At 43.3% G+C, this 23,858-nt stretch overlaps 2 protein-coding genes across 12 annotated transcripts in view; one reads left to right on the top strand and one right to left on the bottom strand.

Moving 5' to 3' along the window:
* Positions 1–1,193: 1,193 nt before the first annotated feature.
* On the bottom strand, positions 1,194–12,587 carry LOC101472324 (uncharacterized). Its single transcript, XM_004572867.5, has 4 exons — positions 12,413–12,587; positions 10,578–10,729; positions 5,544–7,241; positions 1,194–5,310 (listed from the first exon to the last, which is right to left on the bottom strand). Exons 2-4 carry the CDS (start codon positions 10,593–10,595, stop codon positions 4,387–4,389), a joined length of 2,640 nt encoding a protein of 879 aa, XP_004572924.1. The 5' UTR covers positions 10,596–10,729; positions 12,413–12,587; the 3' UTR covers positions 1,194–4,386.
* Positions 12,588–14,729: 2,142 nt separating this feature from the next.
* The window catches only part of unm_hu7910 (un-named hu7910), a 45,639-nt gene continuing 36,510 nt past the window's right edge, over positions 14,730–23,858 (top strand). For 5 of the 11 annotated variants that reach the window (XM_076888561.1, XM_024803604.2, XM_076888564.1 and 2 more), the window contains exons 1-4: positions 16,789–16,978; positions 17,091–17,269; positions 17,344–17,412; positions 20,620–20,802. In XM_076888561.1, coding sequence (XP_076744676.1) covers positions 17,107–17,269; positions 17,344–17,412; positions 20,620–20,802 — 415 coding nt within the window. In that variant the 5' untranslated portion in view covers positions 16,789–16,978; positions 17,091–17,106. Of the gene's footprint in view, positions 14,952–16,764; positions 16,979–17,090; positions 17,270–17,343; positions 17,413–20,619; positions 20,803–23,858 lie in introns of those variants that run through there. The other 6 variants (XM_024803599.2, XM_024803601.2, XM_076888559.1 and 3 more) reach the window with 3 other exon arrangements.

The following is a 23,858-nucleotide window of genomic DNA, read 5'->3' on the forward strand; positions in this document are numbered from 1 at the left end:
GGAACACAGGTGTTATTGTCCACAGTTATACGTGTTTTGCATCTCCATGGACTGAGAGGCTGCCGTGCAAGAAGGAAGCCCTCGCTCCAAAAGCGGCACCTTAAGGCTCGACTGAAGTTTGCTGCTGATCACGTGGACAAAGATAAGACCTTCTGGAGGAAAGTTCTGTGGTCAGACGAAACAAAAATCGAGCTTTTTGGCCACAATGTCCAGCGATATGTTTGGAGGAGAAAAAGTGAGGCCTTTAACCCCAAGAACACCATGCCTACAATCAAGCATGGTGGTGGGAGTATTATGCTGTGGGGCTGTTTTGCTGCCAATGGAACTGGTGCTTTACAGAGAGTAAATGGGATAATGAAGGAGGAGGATTACCTTCAAATTCTTCAACATAACCTAAAATCATCACCTCGAAGGTTGGGTCTTGGGCACAGTTGCGTGTTCCAACAGGATAATGATCCCAAACACACATCAAAAGTGGTAAAGGAATGGCTAAGTCAGGCTAGAATAAGGGTTTTCGAATGGCCTTCCCAAAGTCCTGACTTAAACCCCATTGAAAACATGGACAATGCTGAAGAAACAAGTCCATGGTAATGGTAAAATGGTAAATGGCCTGTATTAGTATAGCGCTTTACTTAGTCCCCAAGGACCCCAAAGCGCTTTACACTACATTCAGTCATCCAGCCATTCACACACTGGTGATGGTAAGCTGCATTGTAGCCACAGCTGCCCTGGGGAGCACTGACAGAGGCGCCCCAGGGCAGTTAAATTTGATGTCAGAAAGCCATCAAATTTAACTGAACTGCACCAATTCTGTCAAGAGGAGTGGTCCAAGATTCAACCAGAAGCTTGTGGATGGCTACCAAAAGTGCCTAATTGAAGTGAAAATGGCTAAGGGACATGTAACTAAATATTAACACTGCTGTTGCACATTTTTGACCCAGCAGATGTGATCACTTTTCATGTTAACCCAAAATAAAGTCATGCTGCTGCACTGAAAAGAGCTCCTTGGTGTTCTTCCAGCAGGAGTTGGGCCTGGGCATCCCTGCAGAGACTGCATCCCCCATGACCTTGATAAGTGGTAGAAGATAAATAGGTGGCTAGATGTGGAAAAAAAGAAAGATTAAATTAAATATTGTAATACATAAAACTATAAATCTACTGCTTATTTGTTTGTTTGTGTGGCTTTATTTTGAACATGTTGAAATAATACAAGAACATCAAAGAAAAGAAAAAACACAATTAACCACAACAGAAAAAAAGCAAAACAGAATAATCCTAATAAATAATGTGGAGAAGCATGAGCCTGTGTAACCCCCCATCTTTTTTCTTTTTGTACCAATAATCATCACCCTTTTCTTCCTGTTTACATCGTATCCAATCATAAATCCTTTCTTTACATGTTTACATCGTGCGCCAGGAGGTAAACATATTTATGGATCTCTGTAACCAGTATGATCCTTATGGCCCTTATTATTTGTTATATGGACAATGATGATAGTGAGCATTTCTAAGTACTGGCCCAAACCTCTGCACAATAATTCATATAAAGTGAAAGCAGAATGTGTTTTGCTTTACTCAATATTGAAATGTTTCTTGGAACTGTGTTATGTATGTTTTATATGAGATTTCCATCTTATTTTATCATCTATTTTTGTTATCATCTATTATATCCATCTATACCAAGGAACCTATGCTGAACTCTTTCAATTTCCACAGCATCTACGTGAGTCTGCACTTTAGTTGGACAATTCCCAAACAGGATGATCCTTATCGCCCAGAAAAAACAAATATTTGTGAATCAGATACTTTACAAATAACTAAATAAATACTGAATCCTTATGGATCAAGTACAGAACCTCCAGGAACACCACAAGCATGATGAGGAATATTCTCCCAACTTTCAAATTGTTTCCTGTCCCTTAAATACTTTTACAATCAGATGTAAAATTATTTACATCTGATTGTAAAATTAGATGTAAATAATCCATCCCATATTGTTTAATAGTGATTATTAATTACGATTTCATGGTTGATTTTTTCTTAAATGCTTTTTGAAGATTTAGGAATAATCCAGCCACAAGCTGTTTCTGATCTACTTAATAATAATTAAGTGGAATTTTCACAACTTGACAAACCAGTATTTTTTTTCATTCAGAACTTTATTCAAATGGTGAGTAAATTTCCTCAACAGCCTTACGAGATGACGAACCACACTTATTAAACAAAAATCTTGAGAGAAAAAGTCAGAGAAGTAAAATAATAATAATACTTTTCATTTTTTTTCAGTCCCCTACAAAAGGTTAAGTCTTATCTTCTTTACAAATTCTGAGTAGCAAAACAAGAAAGGTTCACAAATAATACAATTTCTGACAGCTAAACCACAATGCTGTTGTCTGAGGCAATAATTATTATGGAGACTCACGCTTGCATCACCCTTAGCAATGTTCAAATGTTGCTAAAATCCAAAGGAAGTGTTGACAAAGAACATAAAGGTAAACTAAAACTAAATTAAAAGTATGCAACTAAAACTTTTACAACCACCCAGAGGAAGTGTATTAAACATATGCAAATACTCCATTTCCACTGACTGGCAGTTGCTGGTTTGAAAAATTCTAGCACTGGTAAATTTTTTCAGACTGTTTCCAGTTTGAACAGTTTTATCTAATAAGAACTTGTGTGAATCTAACCAAACCAAAACATTCTGTCTAAACTTTCACTGACTGAGCTAATGGAACATGAAACATTAACAAAGGCCCAAGTGTTTCTTTCATTTAGGCTTAAGTCCCCTTACAGTCCTGGAGGTAATTTAATTTGCTTATTTAACCTCTTAAGCCCCAAGGGGGTTTCTGAGCTTCCTGCTCGAAAATGTAATGCCCAAATTTAATTATTATATTATTTCTCGGCAATTACAAACTCTGTCCTTACAATCTTGGTATCAAAATAAAGCTAACACTTGGGAAATTTCATCAGAGGTGTAAATATTGAAGCAGATATTACTGTGTCAAAGTTACTGAGACTGGAACACAGAAAAAGTAAGTAGATTTTATCCTCGCCTAATTATATTTTTTAAATTTTTAGCATTTGAAAAATATGCCTCAGATCACATTTGGTTCCAGAAATTCAGTAACCAACATATAAACATCATCTGTGCAAAGATTCATGTTTCTAGAGTGAAACAGTGAAAAATTACAGCCCTGTCAAGACATGAATATCCAGACATTGTACAAAAATGTCCAATTTTGGCACACAATTGGACACCATGCCAGTTGATTTTTTTAGGTTTTAAAGAGCAGAAATTAACAAATTTTATTAACAGGCCTAAAAATGCTTTTTAAAAAAAAAAAAAAATTTTTTTTGAAGAATTAACCACACATTTACATGGCAATGGCCCTTTTCTGCAGCGCGCCTGGAGCGTTTGATTGGCCTCTGGCCCTTTAAACTCTGAGGGGCTGTAACTTCGGTTTCTTTTGGTGAATTTGCGTGATTGACACCTCTTTTTAATCGTTTGAGCCAATAGATTCACAGTAACGATGCCACGTTCACGCCACTTCAACCAATCAGACGTTGTGATGCCAAAACCCACGTGGGCCCAAATTTACAGCATGTGGCGTCTGTTCAGTCACGTGTCTGTAGGTGGGTCTAAAATGGAGGTTGTTGACGGAAAATTGCTCTGATGCGGCTAGGTAGGTATGGTAACTACTGTTCACATGGCTACCAGCTACAATAACGGAGGAAATCGGGACGGTAAGCCAATTTTTGTCTTAGCGCAATTGCGCTGCTGTGTGTTTTTGTGGTCTTCTTTTACGGCTCATTCAGTGAATTTTGGTCTGATCGTGGTGAAACTTGGTGTGTGGAGTCAGTGATAGCCCTGGAAGCTAACCAGCCTATCTCTAGCTGGTTACACGAAGTCTGAAGAATTTCTGGTTCGGTTTTGTTTGTTTAGCGGACTTCTGCGCATTTACGTAACTGCTCGTTTAATCACGGCTTGTTTTTGGTGTGTTTGGTGGTTGTAGAAATGGTTTTTATGACATTTTAGCTGAGATTCTGAGGTTTCTGTGGATACCACACATGTCTGGACTTATATTTCTCAACCCGCGTTATAACCGATTAAACGTGATCTCCTCCTTTTTGCCCCCGGTACCGGGGGTGTGGGGCTTAAGTGTTTAACAATATTTCTTTTTATCATTTCAATCTCTAAACCACTTTTTTACTCTACATTTTTACTGGTTTTCTCAGGGCCTATAGAGAAACTAGCACCACTGCACAACAGACCAATAAGGTCATCAAACAATGGATAATCTAATGTACCACTTTGTTGTACTGCTACCGAACTTTAAAGGTACTGAAAGTTAAGACAGTACACAAAACGTGACACTAACTGAAATCTCAGGAATCTATATCTATTCTGTGCAGCCTGATCTCGAGGGTTTTAAGTCTGAGACCATAAGTCTGGCTAGATGCTTCGAGGCACTTCCTTTTATCCAGTGAAGGAAATGATTTCTGCTCAGCATGTTTGACCTGATGTTTCCACAGACCTCGCGATGAAGCAAATATTTTTGGGCACTGGTAACAATAAAACTGCTTATTTGCAATGTGGCTGCGCTTGTGAATGGTGTAGGAATTGTGAGTCCTGAAACTCTTGTCGCACTGGTCACAGTCATACTGTTGCTCTTTGTCGTGAACATGTGCATGTCGTGCGCGCATAGATGCTGAAATAAAGGATTTGTCACAGTGTTTGCACTTAAAAGGTTTCTCCCCAGTGTGGGTACGTTCGTGGTACTCAAATGAAGACAGGGAGTTGAATATCTTTCCACAAACTTCACAAGGAATTATTATCTCTTTGGTGTGGATGAGATGATGTATGCGGTAAGATCTTGAATGTCTGAAGCTTTTCCCACACTCGTCACAGGAGTATGGTCTTTCTCCAGTGTGCCCACGTTCATGAAGCGTGCGATGACCTGAGGATGTGAAACTTTTCTCACAATGTCGACACTTGAATGGTTTCTCCCCTGTGTGAATTCGTTTGTGTCTTCGGAGATTACCTGCGTTGGTGAATGATGACTCACAGACATCACAGACATGACCTTTAACCCCACTGTGGACAATTTTGTGGCATTTTAATAGACCCAGTGTTGGGAAGCCTTTCCCACATTCTTTGCAATAGTTCAGTTTGTGTCCAGTGTGCATGTTCTGGTGTCTTCTTAAGGTTAACAGCTGGCTGAAAGTGTTTCCACACTGGACGCAGCGGTATGGTTTATTGCCACAATGCTGACAGCGTCGAGGATTTGAGCCATATGTGCTGCTCCATTTCTGAAACAATTACCAAAGGTTATAAGGAAAACAATCTTGGGTTTATAAATTACAGTGAATAATGAGCTAACAAAAAGCTGCATAATCAGTTACAGTCTGAGATCTGAGGTATTTACTTCTCACATCTAACACACTGACTCCGCACTTACTGTCTAATGTCTAAAATACTTAAAACAATATGATATGAAAAAAAAAGATTTCAGAAAACATTTCTTGAAATCCATTCCAAATACCTGACAGTGATGGCACTTAATTGGTTTCTTTCCTTTGTGAATCTGTCGATGGTGCCACAGAGAGCTGGAACTTTTAAAACGCATACCACACTGGTCACATTTGACTGGTCTCTCCCCAGTGTGGTCTCGTTTGTGGATTATAAGGCTGCGATAATGGCTGTAAGCCTTCCCACACTGTTCACAGCGATGCGGTTTCTCCCCTGTGTGTGTAACTTTGTGGGCTTCTAGTCCAGAATACAAAGGAAAACATCTACCACATACTTCACAGCAGTACAGATCCTCTCCCGTGTGCATTCGTCTGTGTCTTTTCAGGGTCACTTTCTGGCTGAAGTTTTTTCCACAAAGGTCACAGCGATATGGCTTGAGTCCAGAGTGGGTATGCTGATGGAGAGTTAAGACTTGCTTGGAGGAAAAAGCTTTCCCACACTTATCACACTTGTATGGTTTCACTCCAGTATGCCTGTGTTGATGATTTTTTAAGTTACTCTTGCTGACAAAAGCCTTTCCACACAGCTCACAGCTGTGTGCCTTCACTCCACTGTGAACGAGCTCATGCCTCTTCAGGTATGCCAAATGAGCAAACTCCTTCCCACATTCATCACAGGAATGTAGTTTCACTCCAGAGTGGGCAACTAGGTGCACTGCTAAGCTACGTTTTTTGGCATAAGCTCTTTCACACTGGGTACACTTGTATGGTTTTTCTCCAGTGTGAGTGCGTAGATGAATTTTGAGGTTGCCGGACTGTGTGAATCCTTTCTCACACTTATCACAGCGGTATACTTTATCACCAAAGTGGACTCGCTGGTGCCTTCTGAGCTCAGCTGATGAAGTGAAAGCTTCCTCGCACTGGTCACAAGAGTAACGCTTCTCCCTTGTATGAAGTTTACTGTGTTTCTTTAGATTTCCTTTCAAGAGGAAAGCTTTTCCACATATCTCACACAGGTACTGTTTCACATTTTCATGTATTTTCTTATGTGTTTTGAGGCTGGCTGCCCAACAGAAAGCTTTTCCACACTGGTCACAGGAATGTTGTTTTTTCCCAGCATGGCTGTTCTGGTGTTCTCTGAGACTATTTTGTTTTGTGAATCCTTTCCCACACTCATCACACCAGAACCTTTTTTCTCCAGTGTGAGCTCTCTTATGTACCTTCAGGTAGTTGAGTATACTGAAGGACTTGCCACACTCCTCACAGGTGTACGGCTTCTCTCCAGTGTGGATGCGCAGGTGTCTTTTCAAGGCTGCTATATGATTAAATGACTTTCCACACTGGCCACAGGAGTACGGTCTCCTTCCAGTGTGGGTGTTCTGGTGTTCTTTTAAAGCACATAAAACTGGGAAAGCTTTCTCACATTGATCACAGGGATATGGTTTTTCTCCAGTGTGGGTGCGCTTGTGTACCGTGAGGGCAGATGTGTGACGAAAAGTCTTTTGACACTGGTCACAGCTGAAGGGTTTTTCTCCAGTGTGAATACGTGTGTGAATTCTTAGAGCTGCTGCTGTGATAAAAGCCTTTTCACAGTGCTCACAGTTGAAGGGTTTCACTCCAGAGTGGATGCGTTGGTGGTTTCTGAGCCGTTTTGCAGTGGGAAAAGCCTTTCCACATTCTTCGCAGGGGTGTGATTTGTCTTTGTTTGTTGCTGGGGAAGCCTTATCATCCTGAGATCGCTGAGTTCTCACTTTGCTTTGTCTTTTACATTTCTGGAACAACAAACAGATGCAGATTTATTTTTTGTTTGTTTGTTTTCTGTTCTCATGCTGTCCTCCCATAGGAGCCCAGCATGAGCAGAGGTCTCTTTTATCACTCTTGGACTTTCTCATTGTATTGTACATTTCTGTGTTTTTCCGTAATACTACTGATCTCTGATCTGTCTCCCCATGTGATGTCTGTGTTGTGTATGTAAGGTCGGGGGGGGGGGGGGGGGGGGGGGGCATTTCACTGCAGGGCAACTTGCATGTGGCGAATAAAGTTCTGATTGATTGATTGAGGAGTAGAGACAGTGAGTGCAAAGTATTCATAGTCAACCTTAAACCACATTGTTCTCTCATGAGAAAAAGGTGAGACCCATCTTTGTGACATTTTGTGTGATTAGGGCTGGGCCACATCATACAGTTCATGATGATACCATTATAATGTTGGGCAATGATAAGAAAATGAAATATCGCAATAGAATATGGGTAAAACGCAGATGCGCAGTGCCTTTGTTTTCATACACACATTGCGGAAAAAGCATGGTGGCAACGGAGAATGAGAAGAGCGAAACCGGATCGTTAAATGAAACAGATGAACCACAATTGGTTTGTAAAAATGGTGCAACTTCAGTGGTGTGGAACTGGTTTGGCTTTCATCCGTCAGATACACACCAAAGCACTATTTTTGGTAGAACAAGCGGGCCGTCATTATTACCGAACCGATTTTATGTGCACGGCCCTCAAAAATCTGTCAAAAAATGTTTTAGTACGACTTTGCTGAGCTACGAAGCCGCACCGCTTGATGGATTGTCGGAGCATTACGGCTATCGTAGGCGGAGCCTCGCGGAGTGATACGTACTGTGCTTCAACATAATGCTACTGTATTGTGTGTGTATAAGCTCTTTTTAAGTTTTGTGGATATTATACATGGTTATGCTGAGGATATGTCGGCCAGTTTCCACTGGAAACGCCTTTTGGTTAAACTGTCAGCGAGGAATTTGCACCGTTACATTTTTATATAACTTTAATTCACATAAAACAGCTGCTTGTTTAAGTGAAAATACATAGATGGGTTTGTTTGTTTTTTTGCACTAATAAAGTTGAGTTGTAAAGTATTTTGTCTAGTGTCAGTTATATCGTTATCGCAAATTTTCAAATGTATATCGTGATAAATATCTTTGGTCATATCGCCCTGCTCTACTTGTAAATCAAATATGTAGTTGTGAACTGAGTTTTGTAACCATGTAAACCAAAATATCTGAACATTTTATGTTTGTGCATCTGCAGATGAGAATTTGTGTGTTTGTAAAAAATATTTACACGAGTTACAATTTTTTTTGTTAAGGCCTGGTTACAGCAAAAAACTACGTGTAAAACTCTGCGCTCAGGTTTCCTGGCTGTGTGTGAGTTTCAACTTACAAGTAGGGGTGGGCGATAGAAACGATATACGATAGAAACAATATAAATTTGGCCAACGATAGAGATTTTGACTATATCGCTCTATCGCGATAGCGCGTGTTGATGATGTCATCAAGCTGCGCCTGTTTTGGTCTAAAGCATCGCAGCGGCTGCTGTCATATGTCACTGTATGATAATACAACCATTATCATCTGCAAATTATGCCAGGCGACAGTCATAGCAAAGAGATGAAGCACTTTTATCGAGTGGAAGAGAAGTTGGCGTTCATCCTCCAGCTTCACTGTGCTAATGTTATGCTAACATAGCTGTTAGCTAGCAATCACGTAGCACAAAATTATATATCAGGTAGTCAAACTTCAGTGACCCCTCAAAGGCCACTGCTGTTTAGTTTCTGTCTTCATTTATGTTGGAAGTGATAGCAGAGCTGTACGTTTGAATTAGTTTCAAAAATCTCTTAGAACATGTCATGTTTAGGTGTAAACTAGCGAGCTAACTTCCTGTTAACTTCTGTCTCTGTTAAATTGAATAAATTCTGTTTTCATGGATGCATCGATGTAAAACTTAATTGTTACACCCGATAAAGCAGCAACGCTGATGATTTAATTAAAGATGAAAGAATTTAGACCGTTTTTAACTCTTAGTATTCGTTTGACTTTGGGACCTGAAGTTGACGGAGTTTTGGACCCAGATTACTCCGCGAAGCTTTTCACTACGGCAGCCATAATGCTCTGACAATCCATCAAGCTGTGCGGCTTACCAAAGTTGTACTAAAACATTTTTTAACAGATTTCTGCACGCAGAAATCGGTTCGAGGTCAGTAAGCACAACCAGAATTCATACATAAGGCACACTCTCGATTTTTGAGAAAATTAAAAGATTTTTAGTGTGGAAAATACGTTACACAGAAGAAAAGAATATATCGTGATATATATCGTTACCGCACATGCTTCAAATTATATCACCTTATGAATTTTAGGCCATATCGCCCAGCCCTACTTACAAGTGCAAAGTTTTACTCAATCTTTGGGTTTGGCTGTCGGAGGGGTGCTTTACTGAGCCTCGGGTCCTGGAAGGGTAATGCAGTTTGAGGCTGGAGGATCTCTATATAAATATCCCGTAGGGGTCATACAAGCTAGGTCCCTTAACTGTAGCTGTTGAAAGGATAAAGTTGTGGTATGTCAGTGGTCAGGACTGACCAGGGACCATTGCTGTGAGTCACAGTGCGCAGCATAAAGGCCCATTCACAACAGATGTGGTGTCACTGCACTCACTTGGGGTCATATTTTTGCAGCAGCTCTACGTGTACTAGATGCACCTGCTCCTTGTCATTTCAAAACACGTATATCTCTGACGTTATATCCTCTACAACAGTTTCTGTTGTATTATGTTCAAATGTTCAATAGGAAACAACTCATTCATAATGAAAGAAAGCTTTGTAACTATCCCGGCTAGTGAAGAGTGTCCTTTCCACAACACTTCCTTCCCCCTGAGGTCCACAGAGCTGTTGAAAAGGCTCTGGAGGTCTCTGTGCAAGCACATAAACCTGTGACACACTAATCACCGAACTCAGACACGCACAGACTGTTGTCCTTCGTTGTGATGAAGGACCTGAAGCTCAGTAAAACACCCCTCCGACAGCCAAACTCATCTGCTCTCTGATTGGATTGTAAAATTTGTAAATTTACTCACAAGTTGAAACTCACACACAGTCAGGGAAGCTAAGCACAGAGGTTTTTGCTTTGTATCTGTAAGCAGACAAAGAAATGTGTAACGTGTGCAAATTTGGATTTAGCTGTTATTTGTAGCCATCACGTCGCACAGACACACACACTGTTTATGATGAAACAGGGAGCTGCGCTCCATCAAAATCTATCATCAACAGTTTTGTGTCAGAGCACATCACTGACACCGAGGTGCACTCCTCACCTTCTTTGAAGAGCCCATTGTTCCTCTGCAGCGGCTGAAGGAGGATCGAACTCCTCTTCCTCAGATCGTCTTCATCCCACCATCACATCAGCCTCCGTCTGTGTTTTCAGATTTCGACTCCACCCTTTATCTCGTAGATTCAGGATTCAATCCTAAACGTAAACATGACATAAAAGTCTGTAGATGATAAAGAACGTGTTCGTCACTGACTCTGAACACGCGTGAGTAGAAACGCACTCCTTCATCTCAGGTGAAACTATTGAGGAACAAACACGCGTTTATCATGACTCTGGTTTTACTGGCCCATCAACACAGTTTATAAACTGGTATATGTCACCTTGTTGCTTTGTCTGTAAGTGGTCATGTGATTGACCACGACTCCTTTATCCTTCCTCAGTCAAACAGCAGCACTCATGTGATTCTTTTGCCCCCTGAGCTCCAGGTGTGGTGCTAGACAGTCAACGCCGTTATTCCCATCACTGGTACTGTGACTGCGCTTTTAATGGTCTTCTTTTAACCGTCGACTCGGGTTGCTCTGTGTTTTAGTCCTTTTAGGTTTGACTCCTGCCTTTGGGATCTATTTTTAGGAAATACAACATTCCCTTTCACTGTTATGCTGATGAAATCAAAATTTACTTCCCCTTGAAACTGGACGTCTCAGTCCCAGTGCAGCCTTTAACATGATGTTAAAGACTGGTCAACACAGAGTTTTCTTACACTAAATGAAAATAAAACTGAAGTGTCGGTTTTTGGAACTCACGCCTCTTTGAACAAGTTAGCCGATACCCTCGGTCCTCTAGCTTCTCATCTTTCTCTCACTGTAAGGAGTGGTTTTAGATATCTCCTTTAAATTAGAGAAGCAAGTGTCCACAGATGTGACAACAAGTTTTTATCAGTTATGTGAAATTGCCAAAGCTAAGCCTGATCTTCCCCCAGGAGACCTACAAACACTTATTCATGCCTTCATCACTGCAGTTCCCTCTGTTTGGGTCTCCAACACTCTCCATAGCTTGCAGTTATGCTGCTGCACGTCTTTTAACAGGTCTTAGAATGTATGAACACATCACTCCAGTTTTAGCAAACTTACACTGGCTCCCTGTAAAGTATCATATTGATTTTAAGATTCTTTTACTTAATTTTAAAGTTTTAAATAATATGGCACCCAGTTATTTAAACGAACTCCTCAACATGTACGACCCCAAAAGAGCACCCAGATCGTCCAGCCAGATTCAGTCTTTTAAATCACGTCTTAAAACTCACTTTTTACTTTGCTTTTAATTCAAGTTCAGTTTGAGTACCATCAGGCCTGTTTGGTGTTTTTAATGTTAATTTATTGTCATTTATCTGTATTTGTTTCTCTATTGTTTTTTCTTGTTCTTAACCTGTTGTGAAGCACTTTGGTTAACTCTGTTCCTTTTAAATGTGCTATACAAACACATTTTGAATTGAATTGAATCAACCTGGGGATGTGAGCTGCTTTATAAAAATCACCTGAAGAAGAATCTACTGCGCACACATGAGGAAGTTTCTCCATAAAAGCAGGTAAAACCGTCTCTTTGCAGGTGAAATTTGAAAAAAAGGTTAAAGGCAATGAAATGGCAAATATCAGATCCACACAAAACTGTTCTCTGCACTACAATGTGATGCAATATGATTTACTCAAGTACCTTACTGAAGTAAACTTTGGATGTACTTGTTAATATGCAAACATTGTACTTTAAAGTTTTACTTCCTTCTTATTTTACAGATGTTCTACATGATGCTGCAGCAGAGGGGAATTCATTCAAACCATCTGCGCACGCGCCTAATGAGCGTCCGGGACATAGCGGGCTAACCTCAGGCGCAAACGCGGTGGTTTCCTCCGGACGAGCTCAGGCCACAAACCCGGGCTGGAAGTCTTGGGTAGGCTGGACGGTTGCGCTGAAGCGGATCTTCAATTTTTATCCTTCTTTTTCTGCAGCTGCTTCTTCTTCTTGTCTGACAGTACTTCCGTTGTTCCACCACCTCCGATCCGCATCATCGCCACCTGCTGGTCTGGAGTGCGAAGCAATAAACGAGCCTCCGTGAGCTATGGAGGGCCTCACTTGCCAAAATAAGTCAAATTATTACATCATTTAACAATTAATTAAACACATGTCATTAACTAATTAAAAATGGAAGTAATTAAGTAGCTAATTAATTAAAGTATAATTAATTAATTAAATTATTTTTCTTTGAAGTTTGTAAAATATTTTGTTTGCAATTTCAGAATCAGCATACTTTAAGGAAAATGATGTGAGTTACAGTTGCTCCAGTACAGTAACAGTAAGAAAAACAGGCTAGACTATTTAACCATATAATATGTTACAGATTTAAGAAATAGCACAATATATACACAAATCACTCCATAATGGGATTGACAGAGGTGGTTATAAATACATATCAAGAATACTGGCAGCAATATTACTGAGTAGAAAGAGGGTGTGCAAAAAAAGGGTGTAACTATTGCAGTGTTTACAGTGTGTTAGATGGAGGAGTTGTACAGGGAGACGGCCACAGGCAGGAATGATTTCCTGTGTTGGTCAGTGGTGCTTTTGGGTCATCTCGGTCTCCCACTGAACGTGCTCCTGTGGCTACCCAGTACGTCATGGAGTGGGTGGGAGGTATTGCCCAGTATTGTCTTAATCTTGGACAACATCCACCTCTCAGACACCACCCTAACAGAGTCCAGCTCCATCGCCACAACATTACTGGCCTTGTGGATCAGTTTATTTAGTCTGTTGGCATCTGCGACCCTCAACCTGCTGCCCCAGCATGCAACAGCGTCGTAGATGTCACTGGCCACAACTGACTCCTGATTGACTGATTGATATGAGCCAGCAGCCTTTGAACAGCTGCAGTTAGGAGGATGTTTTCTTGCAGAGTTTTCTTCTAGGATGTGGAAAAAGCCTGATGGTACAACAACAGAAGTCTGGCTTCTTTGATACTGAGGAAAGAATTTCATTGTCCTCCAAATTTATCTTCTGAACATCTTCAAACTCTGTTTCGATGTGTCCAGCTGAAGAATAGTGGTTGAACAAAACAAGCCTTTAACCAGTGTTTATGTGTGCATCGGCTCATAAGTTCTGCTGCATGTCTGACACTTGTAAGACAGACAAACATTCATCCTCATGGATGTCTCAGAACTGTGGGAGGAAGCCCGGGTTCGTGTAGAGAAGCCACATAGGGACACGGATGGACTGATGTGACCACTGCACCACTTATTTCTTTCTTTTTTCCCCACTGCAGGACAGAAATCATTCATTCTTGGGGAGCATGGCCAGACTTTAGGCTGGAATTGATGCACTGTAGAGCTGCACCTGTTTATGATAGGCAGAACTATTAGTGTACTATTAAAAGTTAAATAAAGGTTCTCTTTACTCAGCTGCAGCGATAGGGCTCAGTGTTCTTCTGTGTTTGTCTCCATCTAGTGGACAATCACATTTACTACATGCCAGCTTGCTCCCCCACCTTCAATAAAACAATTGTTGTATTATTAACTGGGTCTGTTTATATTTTGCAATAAGAGGTGAACTAAGAGTTTCCGGTGACTGACTGTGAGGCGTTTTAGCATCACAAACAGGAGAAACGTTTTTGTGCCATCTCAGCAGAGGTGGTGGGTTTCTGAGTTTTGTGGAGACTTCTGGTGCATTTGTTTTTTCATTTCTGCTCCCTCAGCGTAGTTTGTCTGCACCACTTGTTTCATTTATAACCCTAAATCAATAATAGAACATTACTTCAGCTCTGAGTGGGCTATTTATATAGACCATAAAATAAATAATCAAACAACAAGAAATTGTTTCCTAAAAGTCAATGAAAGTATTTTATTTACTTCATCGCGTTTCCGTTCTTATGATCTAATTTAAAACCTGCTTTATTCAATGTTAACTTTAAACCGTAACAACGCTATCAATAAAGGTTATTAAAACCCCCATTAGCTGTGTCCCTCCGCCCCGATGTTTAAAACTCCTCTCCCTCTTCTGCCACGTTTTTGCTCCTCTCCAGAGGGAGGAACGACACTGGGAAGCAGCGCAGGAATCTGATTGGTGAGAAAACACAAGAACCCGCCTGTTGCCCCACCCACACACTCATTAGGCAGCTCTGATTTGTGAACTACTAAGCCAATCACGGTTACCATGGACGTTGGCTTTGCTGGTATCCAAGTGAGGACGTGATTTTTGGTGAACGCGTCGCTCCATCTCACAGAGCGGAGAGCAGAAAGCGAACAGGAGCTTTCACCGCGACAACCACGGCCAGGTTAGAGAGTCACCTCATCGCTGCTTGACTGAAACAAACATCGGGTACTTTACGAAGCAATGGCGCAGAGAAAGAATCCCAGAAACCACTCAAAAAAAGGTACGTACCCTTTATCTGACTGGGTTCTCCCGCCTGTGTCTCTAATTCAGACTTCCGTTTAACATTCTGCAGTTTATAGCTATTTTCAGTCTTTGGAAAGGATCGCGTGTAGTACATCAAAAGCGAGAATATATTTTTAATCCATAAGATTAGTTCTTCGATTCGGCTAATACACTGATACAAAATATAACGTAGACTCCTACTTTCGGAGGTAGATCTCCCGTGGTTCCAACAGCGAAAAGTGCGCACTGCCTGGCGTCCTGAAGCGTCATTAACATGCTGTTAAATATCTAATTATAATAAACGCATCACAATTGCTGTATTTTACTGAAGCCGAGTGGAGAAGTGGTTTTTAAATATTCCCGCAGATGTCGTATTTTATGTTTATAACTTGTAGCGCCGTCTCTAAACAAATGCATATTCGACTGGAAGAATTTTCAATGGAGTCTGGTTGGATGTTCTCGCGATACAAGAGAGCGGGACTGGTTTCGCCCCTTTCTCTGCTAGCGCTGCTAAATGATCACAATAAAGCAGACTCCCAGTTTAACCTCCCTGATAAATCCCGGCATGCTCTGTGTGATTATAGCTTCATTGCCCATCGGTAACATGAAAGTGGCCGTGGAAACGACGCTAAGCTAACCTAGCCCCCATCAATAACAGCCTGCTAACGGCAGCTAACTTTCTCCCAGGCAGCAGCGAGGGGTTCATGTTATCTCTGTTATCTGTGCGGGAGTTTACTGGCCCCGCTCATTATTTACACATGTATAAGCCCGATATAAACCGGGTTATTCCTCACTGCAATCTGTAATTAATTTAAAGGGCAAAAACACATGAATCATGCTTTCACTGACATTCCTGAGACAGTCTGAGGTCTTTACACAGGGTCCCCAAAAGCCTGAAATACAAACACATATAATTTCACATCAAAGATAAATGTTGGGTGTTACAAAGTGCTCACTGCTGCTGCTGTCACATTTTAGCTTTTAAACATTCAACAGTGTTACCTCCACGTTTCTCTCACACATGCTTTCCATTTGTAACAACACATGCAAACATCTGTTCGATCAGGTGAGAGCAAGAATAACACCCGTTTGACATCCGTGACTGTGTGCACACACAACTCTGACACGCACACACAGATATAAACACACACACACACACACAGTGACGAGTGATGGATCGTAAGGTTCTTATCACATAAAAGCAGAACTGGCTGTAATGAGGTTACTCTTTAACACATGAAATTATTTGACCCATTTTATGCGTTTGGTGCATAAAGACCTCGAGAGTAAACGTTGTCAGCCTGAGTCGGACCGTACATTGACCTCTGACCTCTGGTCGTCCGGAGCCTGAACCTGTGGGTCATACCTGCTGATACCGTCGTTACTCTTGTGTTTGAACCATCGCGAGCGCTTGAACTGCCGTTTGTGTTCTCGGATCTCGTCTTTAAAACAGGTCATCCAAAAATATTTGTATTCAGGGGGAAAACGCGCTCTGCTTGCAAAACTGCCACACTTATGGGGGTGTTATCCACCATTAACACCCACTTCACTCAGAGCCCCAACAATCATTGGTTCCCTGCTGTGGTTCAGGACCAGTACAGCACCTTGGTTTTTCTGGCGTGGCCGTACTACCTGCTGATTATTTCTGAAACGCCGCAACAGCTGAGAGAGTCCAGAAATGCCGGTGTCAAGGTTATGCAGGGGCTATTCTGTCCTCTCTGGCATCTCTCAGCCAGCGTCGCAGGGTTTGTCAGCTCTAATAATAGTGTGGATCAGGTTCAGCAGCCCATCACAATCCCTGTGCTGCTGGGAGGAAGAGGAGGAGGAGCTCCTTCACTCTTTGTCTTTGCTCGGAGACGCTGAGAGTCGCTGAAGCTTTTTGACGATCGTTCGTTTAGAGTCTTTGTTCTTTCGGATTGTTTTTGTCTCCTTCTGTCACTTCGTTGAGTTCCTCCTCGAACTTTTAAAGCTGCTTGTTTTCTTCAAGCACGCCGTCACCTGTTTGAGAAGACTCCGATAGTTTTGGTGCGTTAATCTTCGGTCTGTGACGTCTTCAGGTTTTGTCCTGCAGGTCAGTTTCATCTTGTGCGTGAAGGAGCTTCACTTTCTGTTTTTAATGTTTTTGATGCTGGTTTAGTGTGGTGCTTCCACCCATGGAGCGATACCGCCACTACGGCACCTCCTACACCTCCTCTCCTGGTGCAGCTCATGTAGAGGAGATCCACGCCGAGGAGGAGGTGGAGGAGGTGATGTACACTGAAGAGGAGGTGGAGCCGCTGTTAGAGGATGAAACGCAGCCTCTGCTGCAGGAGACAGGTAGGACTGAGGCATGCATGAGGTTTGGTTCAGTTTAGGTTTGGCTCTCACCTGGTCGGGTTTGGCTCGTTTAGGAGGCGTGAAGCGGGAGGAGGAAGTGACACGTGCACAGAAGGAAGTGCAGCCTGTTGTCCAGGAGACAGGTAGGACAGGCATGGACTGGCCCGGTTTGGAACACTTCTTAGGTCAGAGTTTCGTGTGGTTTCACCTCGTATGGTGTGCAGCATGCTTTTAACACAAACTCGGCTACATCCTGTGGCAGCTTTTCACAATAAAAGCTGCCAAGATGAACCCTGGTGATGCTGTGAAGGCTTGTGGTGATTTTGGTGTGAAGCGAATGTGTCTCAGCATCAGTTTGTTGGCGTTGGTATTCAGATTACACGTCATTGTGTCTAATCCAAAATCTTTTAACATCAGGTTTAGGTTTAAGCAGACTTTTCACCGGAGCAACGCTGTTTCTCTGTAGGCTTCCAGCAGGTACAGTGATAATGTTTTTATAGGAATCGTACAATCGCAGTTGTTGCATCGCCCTGATTTTCAGTTACACTTTGATGAAGGTTACGGTGCAGGGTGGGAGGTCGCTGCGCAGCTGTGGATTGAATTTCCATCCAAAGTGTAAATTCCCAGTAACTCAGACAAAGTACTTGAAACCCAAAGTGACCAAAGTTTGCTTGAGTTTCTCGGGTTTGTGGGACATCAGGTCAGCAGTGATGAGGACGATTTACTGGGTTTACTCGGCTGTAAAGTCCACGTTCCCACCCTGAGAGAGGTGTGTGAGGGTCGTGAGTAAATGTCCATGCCTTACTTGGATACAGGAAGCTGCTGTTTGCTGTGCTGTAGCAGTGCTTGGTTACACAAAGGGGGTTTGTGTCTCCGGCTGGAATTGAACCAGCAATCATTTACTTAAACCCGCAGCAGGGTGTCCCACTGGGGGCGCCGTGGCTGCTTCGATGACTTTGGCTCCGTCCACACTCGCCCGGATACGTTTGAAAATGTCTGAAAGCGCTCCGCGTCCACACTGGCGCTTTCAGTCGTTTTCACAGAGTTGTGCGTCCACATTGAAACAACTGAAGCGCTTACGGTCCAGTCCTGCACATGCGTGAAACACAAGAAGCTTCATTTCTGTCTGCCGTTTATTAGTTTCCGGCTCTTTGTAACGTCGCGTCAGAATGTCGAGGGAAAGCACCGAGTTATTTAAACGGACTCACAATGAGGTGGAGTTGTTGCTGCGAGTAACACAAAAGTACAAAGTTGCAAAAGCGAGTGAGAATGAAAGAATTTGAGGAAAAGCTCTCTGGAGCATCTACAGACTGATATTAATCTTTAATAAGGCTGTCAAACACCTGCTGTATAACGCCCTCCGCTATCTTAGTTTCATTGGTCACATGACTGCATCACATGACTAAAATGTGTCATCGTTTTTGAAAAGGCTCGGGGTTCGCTGTCCACACCGCAATGCGAAAACTGGGTTTTCAAATGTGTCCGCTTTGGAGAACGTTTCCAAAGGTTTCTGCAAACGGCGTCTCAGTGTGGACGGGAGGCCAAAAAGATGCGTTTTCAAACCAAAGCGTATTCGTAGCCTCAGTGTGGACGTAACCTCAGTGTGGACGTAGCCTCAGTGTGGAGGTAGCCTCAGTGTGGAGGTAGCCTCAGTGTGGACGTAGCCTCAGTGTGGACGTAACCTCAGTGTGGACGTAGCCTCAGTGTGGACGTAGCCTCAGTGTGGACGTAGCCTCAGTGTGGACGTAGCCTCAGTGTGGACGTAACCTCAGTGTGGACGTAGCCTCAGTGTGGACGTAACCTCAGTGTGGACGTAGCCTCAGTGTGGACGTAGCCTCAGTGTGGACGTAACCTCAGTGTGGACGTAGCCTTAGTGTGGACGTAGCCTCAGTGCGGACGTAGCCTCAGTGTGGACGTAGCCTCAGTGTGGACGCAGCCTCAGTGCGGACGTAGCCTCAGTGTGGACGCAGCCTTAGATAACCGTAACCTTTGCTCTTTAAACTCTAAAGCTAGTTCTTCGTCCTGGTGTCTGAACCAGGTGAAACTCACAGCACCTTAGCTGTGACCCACAAACACTGCCGGGTGTTTATCAGCCACATCAGGACCGAGGTGATGCTTTTTCCATCACTGCTGTCATTACGTGCTGCTTTCTACAGTCTTTAGTGCTTTTAGAGACACTTGAGGTGTTTTAACCGCACACGTGTTGAACGCAGCCTCGGGCTATTTCAGGAGTGCTCTTAGTGACATTTTCACGCAGTGCAAAAGCAGACAGCTGTTCTTTATCTGCAGCCTGTTCAGTCCTGAAACAGCTGTTGTCATCTCTCTCTCTGTCGGGGTCATATTGACTCGGTGTCTCTCGCTCTATTCCTGGGTCGGGTTGTCCTTTGTGGAGCCATGTTGCCCCTCTCTCTGTTCCCTCTTTGTTTTTCCTGGACGTTCAGACTTTCACCAGAAGTTTTCCTTCAGCCGACACTCCGACCTACAGTTTAATCACGTCATAGCGCTCTCCGCCTGTACTTCCTGTCTCGCTCTCCCACTCGGTCTCCTTGTTTTCCCAAAGCACTTAAAATAGTACGACAATGTGCCAAATCTGTCCTGAGGAAAACCAGCTGGAAACATGACGCTGAGTCTGAACCTTAGTCACTAAAGAGGGCTTAAATCTGATCGCCCAGCTTCAGCCTGCTGCTGTTTGCTGATGTCATAACACATTAATATGCTTGATTACCTGTGCAGGTGAGCAAGACTGGTGCACAGATACTGGTGCACATGTGTGTGCATGTTCCTTATTTTCTGGTCGTTTTGTAAATAAAAAAATATTTTTCTCTGTTTGCTGTTTTAATTTCATAAATAAATGTTTTCAGTGTTTTTGAGCCTCGTAACCTCAGGAGTGCAGGACACGTCCACACGATAAAGCTGCCGTCAGGTTTGACGCCTGCTCCAGTCATTGCATTTTGTTTGGCGATCAATCAGCACCAGCGTTGTTCTCCAGCTCGTGCTGTGACGATGAAAGTTTGCATACATTTTGTGAAATACACAAAACTTATTGCACGAGAACATTTTTATTTTCAGTGGTGCAGATTTGAACCTGCGCGCTGTCGTCCTCTCTGCGACGGTTTGAAATAAAGACGTGGCCCCGATGCTCAGATTTCACTTCATTCTTCAACAACAAAGCTCTGTGCTGTGTGATCTTGTCTGTCTGTGGGTGACACCGAGTTTGTTGCTATCAGCACGTTAACTGCTGATCTAAATCTGGCAGCAGGCGCGATCGTGCCTCAGTTGACACGTTCAAAGAAGAAATAAATGTTACTCAAACTGGCTTTGGTATTAACATCAGCTTTTCACACCTGCAGAGGGGAAGACGGTGCCGGTGGAGAGCAAAAATGGAAAGAGGACAGAGGGAGGAGGCGGAGGAGATGCAGGTGGAGGCCCAAAGTACTCCGTGTTCACCTGGTTTGTGGTCCTGGGTCTGCTGGGAGTCTGGAGCTCTGTGGCCGTGGTCTACTTCGACATCGTGGACTACGACACCGTGATCGGTGAGTTGGAGGGCGGGCGTGATAACATGGTGTAATTTAATGGAAGCAGACGCATGATTGATTCAGTGCCCAATTTCCTGAAGCTTTTATTTTGAAGGGGTGCAGACTTTGAACAGCTAAAAGCAGTGAGGGATTGTTTTCTGGCAGAAGAGAGAAGTGGCTAACATGCGTCGATGTGGTTGTTTTGCAGAAGTAAAGCAGACATTCAGCATTTCATAAACCTCATCTTAATCTTCCTCCTGAATGAAGATGACATGCAGATTATCCTGTGATTATAAAAGTGAGCTCGGGTGAATTGCTCAACCTGTGGGGGCCCCACACGTTGCTTCAGTCAGCAAACATCTCACCAAGCAGCAGGCCGTGTTTAGTAACAGCACTGCACGCTGGTCACATGCAGTGAAAGTGGGATGTGTGATAATCTGTTCAAACATCGAACTGAGGCAGCGCCTGGAGGTTCAGACGGTCCAACTAGTGTGGCCGTTTCCCGGCTGTTACAGTTTAATATCCACAAAGAGGAGGAAGAGGAAGTTCACATAAAATGAGATCGTCTTTGTTTACACACCGTTTCTGATAAAACGACTCAAAATTCCAAAACGCTTTGTCGACACGATGATGTCGTGATGCTTCTAAAGATGACAATGAGGAAGCAGATTCTGTGATCATGAGAAAGCTGGCTTTTCAGGCCACCGTCGATGGGTCACCTGATCACTCCAGAGCGCTAAAGCAGCTCTCAGATCAGTTTCCTGCGCGTGAAAGACGGCCTCCTGCCATCTTCAGGCTCTGCGTTTCAGACCACTCCTGTTCTTCTCGATCCGATGCTTTGATAACAGACTTACTGAAAGTTTTGATGTCAGCTTGATAAACACCTTATCTTTTGTCTGATCTTTCACTTTCCCGCCTCTTTGCTGAGCTGCAGCACCACCTCGTCGCTGTTGCTTCATAAGTTTTCACAAATTTGCTCCCAAACTATAAAAAAATATTTACGAGTTAAGTAATTTAACTGTGGTCGGTACAGACGACCCAACGTGTCTTTACTGACCCTGGACCATCATTTATCCTGACGCAGAGTTACCTGACCAATCACAGTGCTGTCCACTGATCGGGTTTATTCTCAGCTGTGGGCTCTCCACAGTGGATCATGTCACGGTTACATCTAAATGTTACAAGACGACGATCCTTGGCAGTCTTTCTCTTCCTTCGGGTTCGCCTCCAACGTGAGAGCAGCGTGAGAACGTTTGTGGAGTCCCGCCGTGTGCAGAGAAGGAGACGTGCATCTGTTGGCCTATTTGGTTTGGTTCTCAGCAGCATTTCTGTCTGGGTCTCCAGCGTTCACACACACTGAAACACAATGTCAAAGTAGTGGTTTTTGTACAGGAACCCGGTGACTTCTTCATGTGGTTTGATGCCGAGTTTTCACAGCGCCTTCCTCTCAGTCAGACGTGAACAAACACAGCGTTTCAAAAGTACAGTAGCGTTTTGATCTGTGTGCACAAATGTATTCCACACATGCGTGCTGTGATTGAATGGTTTCAATGTGCCGTTAGCCGATTGTGGGGAGCTCTGAGTGTCTGCAGCTTAAAGCAGTGATGCTTTTTGGTGTGTGTACCAAAAGGAGCGAGACAAGCGAGAGGAAGTGAGCTTGTGGCCTGGAAATACACATGTTTGCTGTGGTCTGTGGTCGGTTGGGTTATTAACAGCTTTCATCTTGGCATACAAAAAGCTTAAATGCCATCCGAGGCCAGGTTGGAGCTTTGGACGACCTCCGGAGAAAACGGACCCAAGATAAACGTCAAAGAGCCAGAGGGAAGTTTGCTGAAATGTGTGCTCGCTAGACTTTTGGTCACGTCTTACAATCACTACAGTTTCAAAATGACTGAATGTGAAATACAGCCACCAGTTCCTCTTCTGTTTTTGAGCTCGTGACTGCAGTTAGGGTCAGTAAAGTAGTTTTGGGGGATGTTTTTGGTTTTGTTTCTTGGGCTCTGACTGTTTTTTAGTCACGCCAACTTTGCTGTTTGATCACGCGGTTCTGATCAGTTCATCGTCGAGTCACAATTTCTGCAAAGCAGTCCTGAGCTATCAGTCTCAAAATAAGACTGGAGGGTTAAGCTTCCAGGTTAAAGAACGCCGTCCATAAAATCTGCACAGGAAACGCTGAAACCAGGAGACGGCTGCCACCTGTCGTGACTCGCACACCTGAAAGGGGCAGGGATAGCTCAGTAGGTAAAGTGGTCGCCCCATGATCGGAAGGTCGGCGGTTCGAATCCACTTAACGGCTACCCTGAGGTACCCCTGAGCAAGGTACCGTCCCTACACACTGCTCCCCGGGCGCCTGCTTAGTGGGCTGCCCACTGCTTCACTGAGTGAATGGGTCAAATGCAGAGAAAAACAAGTAATTTCCCCATGGGGATCAATAAAGTATCCATTATTATTATTATTATGAAAGCAACAAGGATGCGTGACAACGCCACAGCGGACTGATCTCAAGACCCTGGTTCCAGTTCTTTGTGGGAAAATGCGCTTTTTTAAGTGAAAAGTAACAACAGCGAAAACGGCGACTCTGCTGTGTCACATTACAAACTGATCCTCATCTCAAACTTCCCTCCTCAGACTGATAAACGACCTTGTATCTGTAGACATCATGACTCCATTGTGCACACACATCGGCCACAGCTGTGAGCAACTTCCTGTTCAGCTCTCAGTTACGAGCTTTCATTGTATGGAAATGATAACCACAGTGAGACAGGCTAACTGAGACGTGAGCGCCGTTGGTTGACTCTGCTTCTGTACAGCTGTTTGGATCACGTCATGGCGTCAGCTGCACAGCGTGCAGACATGCAGACGGCAGAATCCTGTCAGGGTTTCTGCTTTTTAGTTTCTTCAGACAGATGCAGAGAAGGAGCTGCAGGCCGGACTCAAACCCGGGACGGCTGTATGGCATATGGTCGCCTGCTCACCCACTGCGCTAAACCGATGGCTGATTCAGTGTTTCTGTAAAGGAAAGTGTGTTTCTGATACTAGAAATGAATATTAAATAAATTCTAACAACAGCTGAT

The sequence above is a fragment of the Maylandia zebra genome, linkage group LG9, assembly GCF_041146795.1.
Source record: "Maylandia zebra isolate NMK-2024a linkage group LG9, Mzebra_GT3a, whole genome shotgun sequence".
Lineage (NCBI taxonomy): Eukaryota > Metazoa > Chordata > Actinopteri > Cichliformes > Cichlidae > Maylandia > Maylandia zebra.